Source organism: Siniperca chuatsi, linkage group LG10, assembly GCF_020085105.1.
Source record: "Siniperca chuatsi isolate FFG_IHB_CAS linkage group LG10, ASM2008510v1, whole genome shotgun sequence".
Lineage (NCBI taxonomy): Eukaryota > Metazoa > Chordata > Actinopteri > Centrarchiformes > Sinipercidae > Siniperca > Siniperca chuatsi.
Window position 1 is genome coordinate 29,878,759 of NC_058051.1, and position 19,574 is coordinate 29,898,332.

The 19,574-nt window shown below is 41.2% G+C and overlaps 3 protein-coding genes across 10 annotated transcripts in view; all 3 read right to left on the minus strand.

The window, feature by feature from the left end:
- The window catches only part of LOC122882637 (suppressor of tumorigenicity 14 protein homolog), an 81,104-nt gene extending 71,784 nt beyond the window's left edge, over positions 1-9,320 (minus strand). For all 3 annotated transcript variants that reach the window (XR_006379415.1, XR_006379414.1, XM_044210222.1), the window contains exons 1-7: positions 8,849-9,320; positions 6,758-6,917; positions 4,465-4,595; positions 4,235-4,305; positions 3,444-3,637; positions 1,045-1,077; positions 306-534 (exon numbers count right to left, since the gene is read on the minus strand). Coding sequence is in view for 1 of the 3 variants with exons in the window: in XM_044210222.1 (XP_044066157.1) it covers positions 306-534; positions 1,045-1,077; positions 3,444-3,637; positions 4,235-4,305; positions 4,465-4,595; positions 6,758-6,917; positions 8,849-8,890 (860 nt within the window). In the remaining 2 variants the exon portion in view is untranslated. The remainder of the gene's footprint in view (positions 1-305; positions 535-1,044; positions 1,078-3,443; positions 3,638-4,234; positions 4,306-4,464; positions 4,596-6,757; positions 6,918-8,848) is intronic.
- A 1,353-nt stretch (positions 9,321-10,673) lies between these two features.
- Positions 10,674-13,255, minus strand: LOC122882640. The gene is made up of 2 exons (XM_044210224.1): positions 12,695-13,255; positions 10,674-11,654 (listed from the first exon to the last, which is right to left on the minus strand). Exons 1-2 carry the CDS (start codon positions 13,154-13,156, stop codon positions 11,247-11,249), a joined length of 870 nt encoding a protein of 289 aa, XP_044066159.1. The 5' UTR covers positions 13,157-13,255; the 3' UTR covers positions 10,674-11,246.
- A 779-nt stretch (positions 13,256-14,034) lies between these two features.
- The window catches only part of kcnd1 (potassium voltage-gated channel, Shal-related subfamily, member 1), a 75,498-nt gene continuing 69,958 nt past the window's right edge, over positions 14,035-19,574 (minus strand). For all 6 annotated transcript variants that reach the window (XM_044210231.1, XM_044210228.1, XM_044210229.1 and 3 more), the window contains one exon: positions 14,035-19,167. In XM_044210231.1, coding sequence (XP_044066166.1) covers positions 18,960-19,167 — 208 coding nt within the window. In that variant the 3' untranslated portion in view covers positions 14,035-18,959. The remainder of the gene's footprint in view (positions 19,168-19,574) is intronic.

Sequence of the window (19,574 nt, forward strand, 5' to 3'; positions counted from 1 at the left end):
TAATTCAGCATCAGTTGGGCTATAGTTGCCACAAGCTTGGATATCTAACGGTGTGTAAAGCAGGTCTCTGTTGACGAGCAGTTTATACTCAGACAGAACAAAACTGCATGGTGACACACAGCTAATAGGATACTGTGGCTTCCATCATTTTGGACTCTGTTCCATATTTTCTCATATTTGTGTGTTAAAGTTCACTAAACTTGAACTCTACTTAAGACTGACGCAGTGCGATTGTATCCACTTCATTTTCTAATCTGTTAATCAACTAATCATTTCAGCACTAACTGGAACAGTTTGCATCTCACTCTGTCAGGACTCGGTTCTCTATCGGAGCCAGGGAGTCGTAGATTTTGATGAAGTCTTGCTGACAGTCGTCCTCCAGGATCAGAGTGTGGAAGTCCAGTCGGACTCGGTGGCCCGGGTCGGCCCTCAGCCTCCACTGCAGGTAGATGTTTGGTGGGTACAAAGAGTCTGTAAACCCCGGAGACTGGACGACTCCCGCTTCGCTGACGTGGAAGTTGAACGACGTTCTCGCTGAAAATAGAATAAAAATATAAATGTGTTTTTCGTGACTGGCTCTAAAATAAGAAGTCCACTACAAACCTGACACAGAGTGGAATCAATAATACAACTATCTGAGGTCACTCGAGTCTTTGATTGCCAAAATTAAATTTCACACACTAAAATTAATTCCATCTATATTTTCAAAATATTCTAAATGTCATTTACGGTCAATAAGTCAAATGAACTTTGAGTCTTCATTTGGAATGGAACATAAAGTGCCAATGACTTTCCAACATGTGACATCACCTTCTAAATCAACACAATTTCAATAAAATTCAATGATGAGCTTTTGAAAGGACTTCCATTGATATTTTACACAAGTTACTCTTTAAAAAAAGGACAAAAGCATTGTTCCAGTCTCAAGCTTCTGGCTTTACTACCAGAACAATGCCTTTGTCCTTTTTTGGAGAAACTTGACTTACTTTAATTCTCAGGAAGAAAAACACGTAACTTTGACTAACAGGAATAAACTGTTCTCACCCAAAGTGCGCCTTGTCATGCGTGGGTCTATAACTGCGAACAGAAAGATAAACAGAAACAACTCAGAGTTTAACTAAAGAACAACATTTATAAATAGCAACATATTTCAGTGGAAGCTGTCGTTTTATGAAGTCTTGTCATTTGAAGGTTCTTGTGAACGCCACCATCTGTTTAATCTGCTGTCCTGGACCCTGTAAATCTGCTTCGTACTGTATATTATAAATCTAGTGCCATTCAGAAATGTTCCTCCGAGTCATTCCGATCATTTTGAAACACTTTAGACCGATATTTTACTCTCAGTGACTTTAGACTAACCGGCCCCACATTTCCCAACCATTTGTAGTTCACATGTTAAAGGTCTGAACTCTCTGCAGCCACCACAGAGTGAGACAGCGTTCCTTCACAGATCCCAAGATTGTCATTTAGCTTTGATAGCCGACTGAAGACATGGTGACATCACTATCCCCGCTTCCACTGCAGGAACTTAATGCCCCCTAGATTGACCTGTTATTGACCCCCGACCTGGAGCTTTGCATGACCTGAACTTTGAAGAATCTGCGAGGCTTTGGTTCGAGGTTCTGCTTTGTGTTTCCGTTGCTTTAGCAGGTAGGTGAGGATTGATTTTGTTCACTTTACATTTTTAAACGTCTGTATCATTAGATTAATTAGGTAAGGGTGTTTGTGCCTGATGTGATGTGGCTCTTTAAACAGCACGATGTGTTTTGGTTCCACCTGCAGAAGGAGGTCGACACCTGACCGCTGCAGAGGGAGAGGTGGGGGAGGGGCTCAGGTGGGGGAGGGGCTCAGGTGGGGGAGGGGCTCAGGTGAGCAGCGTCAGGGAGAGCTGATTGTCACAGCTGTGTCTTGTTGACTAACTATGCTCTCCTCTTCATATGCAGGAGGTGCTGGACCTGAGGGCTGGCTGGCTGAACGGCTGAACGGCTGGCCGAACGGCTGGCTGGCTGAACGGCTGGCTGAACGGCTGGCTGAACGGCTGGCTGGCTGAACGGCTGAACGGCTGAATGGCTGGCTAAACGGCTGAATGGCTGGCTGAATGGCTGGCTAAATGGCTGAATGGCTGGCTGAACGGCTGAATAGCCAAACGGCCGGCTGGCTGAACGGCTGGCTGTCTGAATGGCTGGCTAAAATACTAAACGGCTGGCTAAACAGCTGAATGGCCGAACGGCTGGTAGAACGTCTGGCTAAACGGCTGGCTGACTGGCCTAACGGCTGGCTAAACAGCTGAACGGCTGACTAAACAACTGGCTGAATGGCTGGCTAAACGGCTGAATGGCTGAACGGCTGAATGGCTGGCTGGCCGAAACGGCTGGTGAACGGCTGGCTGAACGACTGGCTGAACGGCTGGCTAAATGGCTGGCTGAATGGCTGAATGGCTGAACGGCTGGTGAATGAATGGCTAAACAGCTGGCTGAACGGCTGGCTAGAATGGCTGGCTGGCTAAACAGCTGAATGGCCGAACGGCTGGCTGAATAGTGTCTCTACCAGGCTGGGCAAACTGAAAGCGCTGTGGTTCCTGTGTCCTGGTAATAACTGTATATGTATGTGTGTGTGTGTGAGCAGCTGGAGTAAATAAAAGACATTACCTGCAAAACGCACTTATCCAAAGTGCTTTACAAGGTTTCTGCCACTCATTCATCCAGCAGTTTCCTACTCTGTGTTTCAGTGGTGACAAAATATATTGCATTTCACCACGTTAAAGGATAATTCCAGTTTTACTGGAAGCACAGCAGTCAGATACTCTGACAGGTAAGTGATGTCATTGTGTTTCCAGATCTCAGATATTAACAAAATGTTTAGTATCCAATAAAATATTGTGTTATTTGTTGTCAGATATACTGTAGGTTCAGCGTTGACCCTCTTTCTTCCTTCTGACACAATACAGATTCAAACTATATCTTTAGTCGGACCTTTTGGTATGACCGTAATAACTTTTTAAAACAGACAATATGGATCCTCGACTCAAACTAGATTATTTTAGATGATTTGGTATTTCTGCTGATGACATGTCTGTAAAGAAAGTGTATGTCATTAATCTTATTTCTTTGCAGTTACACTCCATAAACAACTTTACTGTCTTCATGTCCCACTTAAACTCTGAAACACTGAAACACCTCTTGAACTTCAAAGCTGGGAAAAGTAGAGCCGTCTGCCATTTTTGTTTATATATTTCTTTACACTCTTTTTGTACAACCTCAAGCACACAAACCTTGTCACTGTCTTTGGAAAGGTAAACCTTTTGTCAGTTCCATTTTGTATAAATAGTAATAAAGCTGAGGTAAGTACAGCGCTGGCACTGATAGAAATGATGTTGTAATAGATAAAGTTTCCCCTGTAAACACGAGTCCTGTGGTGGACGTGGAGCCACTGAGCAGTCAAACCTCGTGAGATGACGCCGTTGACGTTCAGAGCGTCGGTGGGTTTCAGCAGCAGTCGTCCATGTCGGCTCTGCTGACTTTCTGCCGGCGGGTCCAGAGACTCGATGGCGTCGTCCAGCGCCGCCTGCTGGGAGACGTGGATGTCAAACTCTGACTGGTAATACGCCACAATGCTGTCGCCTCCGCCGTCTCCTTCACTACAGAAACACAGAGTGCAAAGTTTGAGCGTGAGCAGCATCAACTCTTAAAGGGACAGTTCAAAGTTATATAATATATAACTTAGGATTTTGGGAGATGCACTCATTTTCTTTCTTTCTGAGAGCGAGATGTTCAGATGGATATCAGTCTCATGTCTGAGTGTTCAGTGCTGAGCTGGAGTCAGGGCGTGGTTAGCTTAGCTTAGCATAAAGACTGGAAGCAGGGGGAAACAGCTAGCCTGGCTGTGTCCAAAGTTCACCTCTAAAGCTCAGCTGATTAACATGTTTTATCTCGTTTGTTTAATCTGAACACAAACAGAAATGTAAAAACAGCAGTTTGTGGTTGTACAGCGAGTTACTGTGGTGAGTAAACCTCCCAGTGGCTAAAATAGTAGAATCCCTCACATTTATAACTGTGGTTCTGCAAATTGTGGATGCCTGACAGAAAGTAAACACCTGGTTTTCCACCGTTTGTGTCGGCCAGGAAGTCAACTGAATAATAAAGTGACTGCACGTATAACACTTACTCAGGTGAGTAAAGTTTCTACATCACTGAGAAAACATGCAACAATAAAGTGTTTGTGACGTGACGCGTACCTGAAGGCGTGGACCGTGGAGCCTTTAAAGTTTTTGGCCAGCACGGAGTTTTTGGAGTAAAGCAGTTTCAGCTGAAAGATAAAAAGGTCGTGCACATAAATTATCATATCTGTCCAGTTTCTTCACAATCACAGCAACAAACACAGAAGCACAGAACCGAGCGAGCCACAAAGCAGAAGCGGTGTGTGTGGAGAACTCCCATGATGCTTTGGGACCGCGTGACGTCTCACCTGCTGGTTCACCAGTGAGGCCAGGTTTGAAAACTCGGGACTGCTGGGATCTTCATACGCTGGCTGGAAACGCTGGTTATTGATTTCCATCAAGCCGATATAAACTCTCTCCTCTTTGACATCACGCCGTACTGAAGACATAATGAGACAAAAGATTACAAGTTTGTTGAATTTGTACAACCGACTTTAATAAGCAACGGAGACTTTCAGATGGTGCACATGTTTGTTGACAGCAGTCGTCTTCTCCGCCTTTTGTCGGCACACCGATACTTTTCTTGGCAGGTTTAAATTTAATTATTCAGACAATAACTGACAGACTATCAATAATGACTATTGATTAATGACTAATGACTATCAATAATGAAAATAACCACTGAAAGTAACTAAGAACATTTACTCAAGTACTTTAGGACAGTTTTGAGGTACTTGTACTTTACTTGAATATTTCTGTTTTCTGCTACTTCTACTCCACCACATCTCAGAGGGAACGATTGTGCTTTATCTATTATTAAAGTGATGAACACATCCAATCCAATAATATAATATATATTATTCTGAAACTGGTCATTCTGTTTAATGAGTACTTTTGCTTTTGGTACTTATATATGTTGATGTTAATAGGTTTTGAATGCAGGCCCAGAGTATTTCTGCACTGTGGTGTTACTACTTTAAAAAGAGATCCGAGTGTTGTCGTCCTGCTCTAACTGAACAACGGCTGGCTGAACAGTGTCTCTACCAGGCTGGGCAAACTGTAAGCGCTGTGGTTTCTGTGTTCTGGTAAAAACTGTGTATGTGTGTGTGTGTGTGTGTGAGCAGCTGGAGTAAATAAAAGACATTACCTGCAAAACGCACTTATCCAAAGTGCTTTACAAGGTTTCTGCCACTCATTCATCCAGCAGTTTCCTACTCTGTGTTTCAGTGGTGACAAAATACATTGCATTTCACCACGTTAAAGGATAATTCCAGTTTTACTGGAAGCACAGCGGCGGGTAAAGAAGCACAGCAGTCAGATACTCTGACAGGTAAGTGATGTCATCGTGTTTCCAGATCTCAGATATTAACAAAATGTTTAGTATCCAATAAAATATTGTGTTATTTGTTGTCAGATATACTGTAGGTTCAGCGTTGACCCTCTTTCTTCCTTCTGACACAATACAGATTCAAACTATATCTTTAGTCGGACCTTTTGGTATGACCGTAATAACTTTTTAAAACAGACAATATGGATCCTCGACTCAAACTAGATTATTTTAGATGATTTGGTATTTCTGCTGATGACATGTCTGTAAAGAAAGTGTATGTCATTAATCATATTTCTTTGCAGTTACACTCCATAAACAACTTTACTGTCTTCATGTCCCACTTAAACTCTGAAACACTGAAACACCTCTTGAACTTCAAAGCTGGGAAAGTAGAGCCGTCTGCCATTTTTGTTTATATATTTCTTTACACTCTTTTTGTACAACCTCAAGCACACAAACCTTGTCACTGTCTTTGGAAAGGTAAACCTTTTGTCAGTTCCATTTTGTATAAATAGTAATAAAGCTGAGGTAAGTACAGCGCTGGCACTGATAGAAATGATGTTGTAATAGATAAAGTTTCCCCTGTAAACACGAGTCCTGTGGTGGATGTGGAGCCACTGAGCAGTCAAACCTCGTGAGATGACGCCGTTGACGTTCAGAGCGTCGGTGGTGTTACTACTTTAAAAAGAGATCCGAGTGTTGTCGTCCTGCTCTAACTGAACAGATAATGACGCGTGTGCTCAGATCAGCTGGGCTGAAGAACACGAGCTTCATTAACGAACTGACTAACGAACACGCGTCAACGTGTTTTCGCTTCATGCATCAGTCGAACAAATGCCGCTGAAACCGTTCGACTACTTTTCACAAATCCTTTTGTTACAATAAATCTCAGAAGGAACGAGTCCGGTCAAGTATAAATCTGGGAAAATGAGACTGGCCCCCTCTTTATCTGCCCCATCCCCCCCAATCATGTTGAGCAGTGATTTAAAGCTAAAGTCAGGCCTTCTCAACCTCATAGTGATGATTTCATTTCCAGTCCGATGTGTAAACATATCAGTGTCCTAACAGTTAGCGACCGCGCTTTGTATCGCCTCGTGTTTCTCGGCTCTGGTTGATCAATCCGCCTCTAAAAGCTTTTGTATCAGTCTACTGTTTGTTTCCAGCTCCACGTTCAACAGCACACTGATAACAGGACAGGATCGCTTTGGTTTAGAGTTAACCACCGGCCGAACTCTGGCGTTTAAAGAAAAAGGTCGTTAAAATGAGCTCACAGTGGAAGTGCCAGACCAGCAGTCCGGTTATCAGAGCCACAGCAGCAGCTGAGAGCAGCAGAGCGACTCCGGCCCACAGCGTCTTCCTGTGGCCGGATTTCTCCTCCTGCTGCTCCTCTGTGGGCGGCAGGAACTCAACCGTCGTGTCCCACTCAGGATCCTGCAGACAGGGAGACAGAGGGGGGAGGACGGGGGAGACATGGAGAGGTTTGTTCATTTGTCCCCTGAAGATAAAGATCTGGTTTTGCTTCAGCGCCTCCACATGCTCAGAAACCCCTCCCTGCTGATGTCTGAATCACACCTGTGAACCGCGTTGACCGCTAACGTCACTCGACGCTCGCTACAGCAAAACGCCGAGCGCACTTTTCATCCATCCTTTCTGCCAGAACAACGTCTGCCAGGGTGGAGGAGAAGTTAGCAGCTGGGCAGGTTGTTGTGAGTCGACTTACAGATTAATAAATCAGTCAACTGACAGAAAATTAATCCGGAACAATTTTGTTAATTAATTAGTTATTTAGGTTCATTTATAAGTAAAACTGTGAACATGGTTCTACATTGCTTTCTGGTCCCATATGTGCATATTACATAGATAGATAGATAGATAGATAGATAGATAGATAGATAGATAGATAGATAGATAGATAGATAGATAGATAGATAGATAGAGCGTCAGACTGAATGAATGAAGTGAAACTAAATGACAGTTCACTCTGATGATGCGGCTGGCTCACTACATAGCTTTTGGGTCCTTATCAGAAATGTTTATGCAGCTCTACTCGTGATCCGGCCCGGAGCGCAGGACGAACTGAGATCGTGGTGTTGAGTCATGAACTCCAGCCTGCAGTCTCGAGGGAGGGATCACCGCGACACGGTTGACAGGTGTGTGTTTAGGCAGCTCTGAGCGGAACCTGTTCGACCGTGTCAAAGTAAAGCAGGGTGTAGCTGGACAGGAATGTCTCTACTGCCGATGTAAGTCAGCATGTTGAGTCCTGCACCCTCCGGCAGTGTGTTAAAGAGTCTATCCACACCCTGTTCCACTGCGTGACGCGAAGCTGCACCTCCAAACGGCCAGAAAAGGGTTTCAGAAGCTGAGCTGCATGTAGCTTCCAACGCTAACTGCTGCTAATATCTCTTTTTACATTTCTGTTTTCAGTTTCCTGTTCAATGAACAACACACTACACGTGAATCTGTTGGAAGCTTTCTCTTCTGATGGAGCTCGGCTAGCAGTTTCCCCCTGCTTCCACTCTTTGTGCTAAGCTAGGCTAAACACGTCCTACACCTGTCTGTGTGTGTGTGTACACACATGAAACTGACATCTTCTCACATGTGGAAACGTTGGGTGGAAACAGGGTGTCAAGTATTACAGACTTATAAAGACCCATAAGGCGATTCCTACACCGCCACATGTTAAATACACCTTCTACCAGCTGAGGCGGACAGGTGTAAAGGAGTCCGCACAGGCAGGACACGTCAGTCAGTCATCAACCAAACAAGCTACCTTGAACTTTACTGACACTGAATGTAATTTCTTTAGGGCTGCAACTAACGATTATTGTTGATCAATGAATCTGCTCATCGTTTTTCAGATTCATCAGTTCGTTTTCGGGCCTTTAAAATGTTAGAAAATATTTAAACGTCTCGTTTGGTCCGACGAAAAGTCCAAAAGCCCAAAGATATTCGGCGTTTGATATAAAACAGAGAAAAGCAGAACATATTCACATTTCAGCAGCCGGAACCGAATGACTTTTACCGTTATTATTAAAACTGTTGACAATATTGACAAAATTAGGAAGTAAAGAGTAGAATCCGTGTTGTAAATGTGATTCAGGGTTTTTTTTTTATGATTCTAATCATTTTAAAAGTTTTGAGACTGAGGCACGTTGTGTTTTACTGTAATCCATCAGAAACCACTGAAACCAGCACAGAACCTTCTGGACTGAGACCCACTTCAGATCCCTTTAAAGCTCATTATGATCATGTTCCTTATGGGATAGAAATCATTAGTTTCTCTGTTTTCTGTTTTTGATCTCAGGTGAAACCGACAAACTGTGACGTCAGGGTGCGGTTAATAGCTCGGGTACGGGACTCACCTCTGCCGGACTGAACTTCTCTTCTGAATCCATTGAATCCATGTTGCTGTAAGTCCCCGTTTGTCCCTTTCTAAGCTCCGTCTTCACCGCAGTCTCTCTTCGGTTTCCTCCCGCTGAGTCTCGCGCTCTGCTGCCATTACCGGCCCGCTGACATGACGGCGACAGGTGTGTCTACCTGACAGGTGTGTCTACCTGACAGGTGCGGGCGCAAGTGTAGCGGAGAGACGGTTCTGAGTGGGTTTAAAGTTAGTTTGTGACTCTGAGTACCGGGACTGTCACCGGGTCAGAGCCGGTTTGAACGGGTTCAGACCGGGTTCAGACCGGGCAGCTCGGTTCTGGAGGAGACAGAAAGATTTGGCGACGGAAGAGATCAAAGAGACCAGAGAGAGTTAATGAAAGGAGACACTGCAGGGAGCGATACCTGTCCCACCTGATCTCCCATGATTCATTGCGCCACTGAAAACCTCACATCCAAAGATACTTTCTGCTGACAGCACAGTGTAGAAATACTCTGTCCTGCATTTAAATGTAGTACAAAAGTATCAGCATCTAAATATACTCAAAGTACCAAAAGTAAAAGTAGTCATTATGCAGAACGGCCCATTTCAGAATAATGTATGTTAAAGTATTGGATTAGAATTATTGATGCATTAATGTGTTCATCACTGGTAAAGGTGGATCTTATTTTAATTTCTTTTTACACTGCTGGGTAGCTTCACCCTGGGATCAATAAAGTTTTATCTTAATCTCTGTAATTATACATCATTATTTATTTGTTAATTCTATTTTGTAATAAATGTAGTGCAGTAAAAAGTATAATATTTCCCTCTGAGACGTAGCGGAGTAGAAATAGAAAGTAGCAGAAATGAAAATACTCAAGTAAAGTACAAGTACCTCAAAATTGTACTTAAGTAGGCGTGCAGTACTAAAGGTACTTAGTTACTTTCCCCCATCAGGAACAGACCAAATATACGGAGTCTGAAATGTGCCACCGGAATAATTAGTATACACTTTTACAGTGTTAAATTAATTATTTAATAAATAGGCCAATTAAAATAAGCCATTGTAAACGAATTAACTGAAAGTGACTTGAAATGATGCATTAAAATACTCAAAATAAAAAGATCACTAAATTATTCATAAATAAATAGGTTATATCATTTATACATTTTTAATAAGTTGAATTATTTATTCTGTATTTAAATGATGAATTAATAGTTGACATTTAAAATGTAATTGCAGAATTAATTTTTCCAAGGGCTTTAAATTTAACTTTTTGCTGTTTTAAAATTTAATTCTCAATTCATTGTTTCAAGACGGAATAATGAGACAGAATTATTGTCAAATTTAATTACAATTTTAAATTTTTTAAATTTGGATTTCTATAAGTCACATTATAATGTTTTTTTCAGTTTGATCAATATATTAATTGATTATAATTAAACACAGAAAAAGTCATCATTCTGGTTCCAAGATAATTTTTGCTTTTTTACACCAAGCTTTTTTTTCTTGATTATATATATTATATCTATAAAAATAAATCGATTTCGGCTAAGAAATTAGGCATTTATGTAGCAGACTGAAAAGAGCTGTGTTTTGAGCTAAATGCTAGCCTCAGCATGCTAACATGCTCATAATGACAATGCTAGCATGCTGATGTTTAACACGTATATTTTTCACCATCTTAGCTTAGCATGTTAGCATGCTAGCATATGCTAATTAGCAGTAAACACAAAGTACAGCTAAGGCTGATGGGAATGTCATTAGTTTTTCAGGTATTTGGTCATAAAAAGTGTTGAACACATTAAAAAGTTGGCCTGATGAAAAGTCAGAGGATCACCAAAGTTATTCCTGAGGGGAACATGAATGTCTGTACAAAATGTCATAACAATACATCCATAGAGCCGTGCAGCGAGTGTGGCTAAAAATACACCTCTAAAAGTCGCTAATTAACACGCTGTTTTTAGTTTGTTTCATTTGTACACAGAAATGTAAAAAACACAGTTTGAGATACATGCTGGAGCTATTTCTTGACACTAGATGAAATGATCACTAAAGTCATTGGGACACATTTGACTTTAGCTGACTGAACCAAATTTCATTGCAATTCATTCAATAGTTGTTGAGGTACATCAGTCTGGGCCAAAGTGGTGGACCAACCAACTGCCGTCTCTAGAGCTACAGCAATTGTGCGGCTAAAAATACGTTAGCAATAGCAAAGCTACGTTATGACTTTACCATGTCACAGTGTTGGTTCAGACAACCTGTACAGGTTTAAGTTTCATCACAGTGGATCTTGTAAATATAATGTTGTTAAAGTGATTAAATACACTTTAAATCAGACAACATCTCTGCATGACTAAAGTGAGGTCGCAGTCACAGAAGAAGATTCAGCTGATTATTTAGAAGATGAAAATTCAGCTGGTTGACTGGAAGGAGAGGACTCGGCTGCTGGTCCAGAAGGAGAGGACTCAGCTGGTGGTCCACAAGGAGAGGACTCGGTTGCTGGTCCGGAAGGTGAGGACTCGGCTGGTGGTCCGTAGGACTTTTCTGTAATTAGTTCTTCAGCAACGTCAAAACATTTCGCCCATTCTTCATTAGTCACACAGGTATCGAGTTTCTCCATCAGTTTGTGTTTTACAGCTTCTCTCACTGTCTTCGTCACCAGATTTTCCCCTTCTTCCAAAATGATCTCATCAATCTTGCGACAATTAGATTTGTCATCAGTGCAGCATTTGTTCCGCGGTAGTGATGACATAAAAGCAGCCGCAAATGTGATACAGATGAGAAGAGGCAAGCCAACAACCTGAACAACAACATCAAAGAGCAGGTTGTATTATCACAGTCACTCTGTGTACTTGTAGTAACTTTCTAAAGGTTAATAAAAGGTTCATGAAAGGGCATGCCCCAGGGTTCTATACCAGGGCCATTATTCTTTTCATTTTTGAAAATAATCTTTGTGATTTCTCATTACAAATGCATAATACCATTCTATGCTGATGATACTGTAATTGATTGTTCTTCTTCATCAGCATCAGAAACTTTTGAATTTCTTCAGTCTGCATTTGATGTTGTGCACTCCCATAAAGCCCAAACATAATTGGTGCTAAAAGAGGACAAAACCAAACTATTTTCTAAGAGATACTTACTTCTCCTTCTGGCCAAGGAAAAACCTGATATCTACAGGTTGTTTACATGACGGTAATCTGACGGTAATCCATTTTCTCTTCTACATCCTACCATATTTTTGCCCCATAACTGGAACATGTAAGTGTATTAAAAGTTCATGTTATGTTTGACACAGTAGTTTATAGATATTTTTTAATAGTTGGAGTATTTGTACAAATGCCACAGTGAGAGGGCACGCTCTGTAAAGAGAGCACAGTTTAACTTTATTATGAGTCTGATATATTTTGTTCGTACTGGAGAGGCTGTCTTAATACAGTCCAAACCTTCCTGCCACAACAGATCAATACAGACAAATGACTACAGGATACTACACAAAATATTCGAGGAACCATCTGGAAAACTAGCACATTGAATGTTTGGCAGATGTGTTTAGAAAATTAACATTTTTCGACTTGGCAGATATGTTCATTAAAAGCATTTCCTCATTATGTTTATAAAAAACATTTACAGTTGCAAAGTAGAAGTATTTAAAGATAATTTTTAGGAGGCCAAAAAGTTTCTCAAATATCTCGCTGTGTGTCAGGCTTCTCTCAATCACTAAACCTGATGTAGGAAACCAGGTTTCTTGTTCACATGTCCTCTAAACAATCAGGTAACCAGGTCCTGTAAAAACAGTGATAATTATGATGTCGTCAGTAAAGAAAGATAAAAACTAACCCTTGACTTGTTTATCAGCTCAGCGATGATTCCTCGTTCCTCAGCTGTGATGTTAGTCTTCTCTTTGCAAGCCAACAGTGTGTGTTGTCCAGAAAAATCATTGTAACAGCAGACATACCAGTCTCCATCGATTAACACAGATGCAGCCCACAGCAGACCAACAAAAGCTGCTTTGAGAATGTGATACACTACAACACAACAAAAGTTATTTTTGCAATTTCCGCATGTGTATTTCCAGGCTCTCTGAAAGGTTTTGTCCACCCAGAGCATTAAGACAAATATTAAAAACGCTGGCAGAGTCATGTATAACCAGCAGGCGTCCAGTTGTTCTTTGCAGGTGCACGCTAAGTCCTTGTCAAGCACGACATGATAAGAAAAAATCACGATGACTACGGCGTGGACACCGGCTGTTTTAGAGATATGTTTAGCAAAATGCCCCAGTGCTGTTTTCAAGCTCTCCATGTTTGGTGGAAGGTTTGATTCTGCAGAGACCTGCAACCTGTACCATCTGAGCACAGACTGTACAAACAAACCAAGCTTTTCCTGTTGCAAAAAAGCTGCTGCATGGAGACGTTAAAAACATTTAAATAAACAATTGTTTTGCTTGTGTATTTAAATACTTTTATCTTCTCAAGTTGTTTCTTATTTCTGCTCCTGTGATTAAACAACACACATACATTACTGTAAAAACAGTACACATGTAGCATCAATAAAATGATCACAGTAAGTTCAGTGAAAACACACGTTATCGGCTTTATGTCGCCTACAGCTTCATGTTTTGAGTGGATAATGACGGATACTGCTTTACTTCCACTTGTTACCATCACATCATGTTAGTGTGTCCTGCACTCTGTGGCCTGAAAGGTGCGCAACACCAAATTCTCCATATATTCAGAGGTCCAGACCCGGGTATACAGAGCAAACATTACACTAGAACTTCCTGGTACTACTGTGTTGTGGATCATTTCACCTCCCTCAGTGTTCTGCTCCAGTTTGAGATTGACTGACTTGTAATCCACATTCTGGTCACTAGAGGTCGCTGCTCCATCAGTTTCTACTCGTACTTCCATCCACTGAATCTAAATCCTACTTCATGTGTTTATCCTGAATCTGTCCTAAGAAGATCACAGTAAAACAGATCCAGATATTATTAAAAAGCTGCTAACTCTTGGGTGGACTGGTGACTAGCTTGTGAGCTACAAGATAAATCAGACAGATTTGGAGATGTAGGAAGTTGTATTTTTGGATGAAACTAGTTTTCCACAACGCTGACATCAGTAAACGTACAGAAGACGAGACCCGAGTGGACGGATGTAAAGAGAAAACACAGCACAACATGCTTTGGTTTCTGTTGTCTTTATTAGTGGAATGGAATATACACCTCTGTGCTTTAATGCTGTTTTCTCCTTCTTTCATTCACCACTGCTCACTCTCTCTGAGACTCAACATCACTGTCCATCAGTTCACTGGATATAAAGATTCACTCTGAGGCATCTGAAGTGCTGGTTATCATCTCAGCGGTTGCTCTTTAAATCTCCCACTGAGGCCGTGACATGCAGGCAACATCTGGGAAATGAGGAGTTTAATGGACACATTTTCACTAACTTTTCAAATGATGACTGGAATGATCAATACTCTAAAATTATAATTAATATTATCTTAGCGTCACTATCGTATGTGCTATTCACATTGATTTCCAATTGCCAGTCCCCATGCCTAATTGTATGCACAAAAATCAGAATATGAAATTTAACAGCTTCATCCCCCCAAAACTGAAATGATTAGTCACATGATGCCAAGATAATATATTATAATTTTGATTATAGATCAATCATATTAATCAATTTGTAAGAATACTAACTTTAAAATGCTACAATTAGCTTGCTTTCCAAATTTAGAAACAAAAGATCCACTTTTGTCCTTCAGTAACTTGTGATTGGAATTAGTTATTATTTCTGACAGTTCATAAACAATTAACTCAATAAGGAACATTAGATGAATAAAAAGGGGAAATAATCATTTGTTGCAGTCAGATTCTGGATCTATTTTCTCTGAATATTCTTCAGATGTTTCCTGTTTGTCACAGTGACATCAGAGCGACAGCTGAAGAAATAAAGATCGGTGTGACAGCATCATTAGATACGACCGATGAAAGAGCAGAAACTGACGCCAACAGCAGATCCCAGTAAAGTGCAGCGGAGCTCCCAGCCATCACCTACACGCCTCTGCGTGAATCTCAACAAACGTTTAGTTTAACATCACTTTGCTCGACAGACGCCGATGGATTCTTAGCAAAAGACAACTAAAAACAAAAATACATTACAAGAGTAACTAACTTCAAACCTACTTTCAACTTAATTTCCTGTAAAATTCATCAGTTTAATATAAACAAAATTTACAAACCAGCTTCATGACCTACAAAATCACAAAAATATAGAACAAATTCAGCTAAAACTGCTGGCTGACGGAATAAAATAAAAAATAATTGCTATTAAAACTGTTTGTACGGAAGGCCAAAGGGGACAAATTCATTAATTGGGCAATTTAACACAAAATATAGTAGTAATTAGAGGGAATGTATTCAATAATTTTAGGTCATAAATTTATGATTTAAAGTCAGGGATTGCTTATGTTACAGAATTAAGTAACTTCCAGCCAAAACTACAATTACAAAGAGTACTAATTACTGTATTAGCCTATTAACGTAATAATCCTAACTCAAGGCCCACTTGCTAGCTTTTTCTGGACCTTTCATCTGGTCTAACGCCACTCAGACTGTGAGAAGTGATTGAAAGCTCCGGAAAAAGCTAATAAATGGACCTTGAGTTGGGATCATTTTGTCAAACAGACGAATTTGTGATGTGTAGTAATTTAAGGAAATCCATGACGCATCATCAGGGTGCAAATGAATAATTGTATGGTACTAATTAGGTTAAGGGCTGTGTTTCATTTTGACACTAAGCTGTTTCAATAATTTTACTGTTTTAATGGGGGAGAAGAGGCCGGCTGGGAGCCGCAGCTACAGAACAACGTGAAAACGTTAAGACAGCAGACGTGTTGTAGAAAATCAAACAGTGACAAAGAGTTGAAATAAGATAAAAAGATCCGTCCAGTGAACAGACGTCTGTTCAGCCTCCGCTCAGCCGTCTCTCTTTCAACTGCAGGAGAAAACAGATAAAATACCTATAACGGTATCCATGCATATTTGTGACAGCTCATCATACAAACACACACACACACACACACACACTCATACAAACACACACAAACACCCGCCCATTCACACACATACACTTTGCATTCTGGCGAGGAACATGCCTGAATGATTTTTATTTTTGAACTTAATAATTCTTTTATATAATCTGTTTTATTTCTTCTTGGTAATCTAACGAACACTTCTCGGTGGTGCAAACACTCGTCTTGAAAAGTTTCGGGACGGGCGGGGGGGGGGATGAGGGAAACAAACCAATGACTGATAGGAGAGAAAAAAATAAGAGTCGTCATGCAAAAGAATGGCTGATGAGATTTTTCCCCCTTTGTGTTGTTTTTTTTTCTAGCTTTTTTCTCTGATATGGTTGATAAATTCCTATGATCAGTAGTGCTACTTCTACTGCACGAGGCTCATGCACGAAGGAACGCCTGTCAGACACCCGACGACTTTCATCTCTATCTTTTTGTCTTTTTTGTCTTTTTTTTTTTTTTGGTTTGAGGATTTGGTTGGAAGATGCAGGTGAAAGTTTATGATACAAAATATGTTACAGTGTGTACGCCTCGTCTCCTGTCTGTGTGTCACTCACTCGCACTTGCTTCTGATTGGTCGAGGAAACGCTTCGCCCAAATACTCACAGCTAAAGTCACGCGTGGCCGATGGTGAACACTCTTTAAAAAAAAAAATAAAAAGGACGTGTAGTTGTTAATCTCTGGGATTCTTCAGAGAGGTGATGCCTCTTTACTGTACGAATCATTTCAACACACCTGCGCACGAGACTCCACCTGCACGATACTGACTCTACATATTCTGATTCCCATTTACTGCTGTGCGAAATGCATAAATCTAAAAAGAAACATCTGTATAGAAAAACACTGTTGAGATTCACATCTCAGAAGTAGACTACTGGAAGAGCAGCGCTTGCTTCTTATAATTTCCCACTTTTCTTTTAATGATATCCTCAGTTTTCCATGCGTTTGTGGAGGCACTAGGAATAAACGGAGCAATGTGGGCTGCGGTCAAATTGATTGATTTGTGCTGGTTCTCATTTGTTGGAACTGCTAATACTAACATAATAGTAATAGTTTGTATAATAATTTGTGTGCACAAGATTAAATATTATCTTTTTGCTTGTTTTGCATGAGCAGGTCTTATTGCTTCGTATTAAGGGCTTACAAGCGAGAGAGTCTGAAGTCACTGCTGACATCAGGGAAGATCAATGATATTTAAGGCAGAAGTAACATTGAAACGTGCTGACCCCTGCGTGTGGATCTTTACCGCCTTAATGAATGTGTTGAAACAACCCTCCTCCCCCTCGAGTGCACGTCATCGGGACAAACATGATTTTAATGCTGAAGAGGTTTAGGCATCGCGTTTCCCTTTCCCATTTAAATCTATTGCAGAATACTTGTTGTGTTCTCTCTCTCACTGAAAAGATCACATAACAAATGAATTTCTTAGTTGCTTTACATTATGTTCCCTGCAATAATTACTGAAGATTTATAACACACACATTATTATTGGTATTATTATTATTCTGTTCATTTGTTGATGCTATTTTCCTGCTTGTTGTAATGTTGCATATTTTGAAAAGTAAAAGGCTTACGTTCCTAGTCTGGGCGTCTTCTGAGCTACAGCCAGACCAGACCAGTCCATATCAGACCTGATTAATCCAGTCCAGAATCACTCATTTAACCCTTTCCTCTCCACAGTCCCAAAACCAGGTAAGTCCAGAGCTGCTCAGACCAGCTCAGTTTGTCCCAGTTCAGCTCCTTGGAGTTAAGATCAGCTCAGTGTAATTGTGTGAACAGTGTTCAGGCTCAGCATAGATAAACCTTTAAACCCAGTTGAGTTCAGTTCATGTGTTTCAGCAGCGTCTGGATCATCGTTCCAAGATTTTCATGTTCTTTCACCTCTTGCAACTGGATTCTGATAAAAGCGAGTTCTCGGAAATCATTCCTTACTTTTCTAAAAATGTGACCTGAAGTGGCTGAAGCTGCTGAATTAGAGCCGGTGAAGAGATCGTCCACACACACTCCCGAACTCCATTTGACTTAAGATTCATCTTTCATCCTCTTTGAAGACATCTTGACCCATTGTTTGGGGTTTAAACCCACAACCTTTACATTTCAAGCAAAAGAGGTCCAACACTACATTCAACCGAACAGCATTTTTACTGCAATCAGACTGAAGAAGTGTGTCACTGTAAAGAAAAGAAACCATCCTGGATTTGAACAAAGCCAAAATACCAATCCGTACGTATCATTCTTGAGTTATACTGGCCTGATAGCTCTCACCTGTTTCCCACAACAACCAACATCCAAAATAATAAAAAAAATTGTATCATGGCTTCTGAAGCCGCTGAGGGTTGTTTGGTTGTCAACAGATCCAAGATGAGTTTGATGCTAAACCATCTGAGTCTAAATGATCCTCCAACGGTCAACACGTCAACTTCTATTTCGAAAGAAGACCACTCAGTCCATTCGTGCCACGTTTAGACTGAAAAATAAGACCATTATTCTCAGCAGCCACTTTGTAACCCTCCTCTAAAGCATTATGTTTAGTGGGGACGCGAAATGGACCCAACGAAACCAACCCATCAGTTGGTGCTGAATGTCATTCTTTGGGAGTCTTGACACGTTTTCCAATGAGATCCAAAAGATCAAAACTGTGCAGGGGGGGGCAGGTGCATGTTGGGGTCTATAATGCATGAGGGGGTGATTCTTAAGACTTAGGAAAGTCTTCGGGAGATTATTGTTCCCTTTCAAATTCCTTGCCTTTGATTTTTGCTTGATTTCCCAGCTCCAGCTGGCTGCTGTCTCCCGTACGGTAAGCCATTCGGATCGTTCCATTTAATCCACAGAATGGTGAGAGGAAGTGAAAGCAGTCAGCGGTACTCAAAGAATCCGTCTGAGTAGTCTTTGTCCCCGACCTCTCAGCTAGCAGTGCCCTGGGTTCAGGATCAGAGGTTCAAAGGAAGTTCAGAGTTCATGGGGAGGTCGGCTGGCGGGGCGGTGGGGTGGGTGTCGAGGGGGAAGTCGCGGGCGTGGTCGGACGTTATAAGGAGGAGATTTTGACGGTGTCTTGGGTGTAGGCGGTGGCCCGGGTGTTGCGCAGGATGCCGGGGATGGGGGCAGGCGATGGGGGGAGGCTCTCGTCAGGCGTGTTGGCGGGCGGCGTGGGGATGCTGATGATGGCAGCGGTGAAGTCTTGTTCCCCGCAGTTCAGCTTCAGGTCACCCGTCTGGGCGTTCAAACTGGAACGACTGAGGAGAGAGACAAACACACAGCACACACTGTTGTTTTTATTTTTAATGAGAAAAAAAAATCAACAAAACCAATAAAAACTAGAAAAGAGTACAAACGTGTATATTTTTCTAAAAAGAAGCCAACTGTTTCTGGACAACAGACTCTTACAGTACCGTGTGTTCAGACAGAACTTGAATGTGCTAAACCATTGCATACAAGTCAATAGAAAGACGCGAGTGGATTATATATATATGTTTGTTTTTTTTTAAATCACAACATTTATTTTATATTTATATTAATTTAACTGTTAAAAGTAGTGAGTAAGTTCCAGTCTTATCTGATGGTAATACAACACTTTCTGTAGTTTTTATTTTGGCCCTCTGCTCTTCTCTGTTTATATTTCACCAAATTCTATCTTAATGTA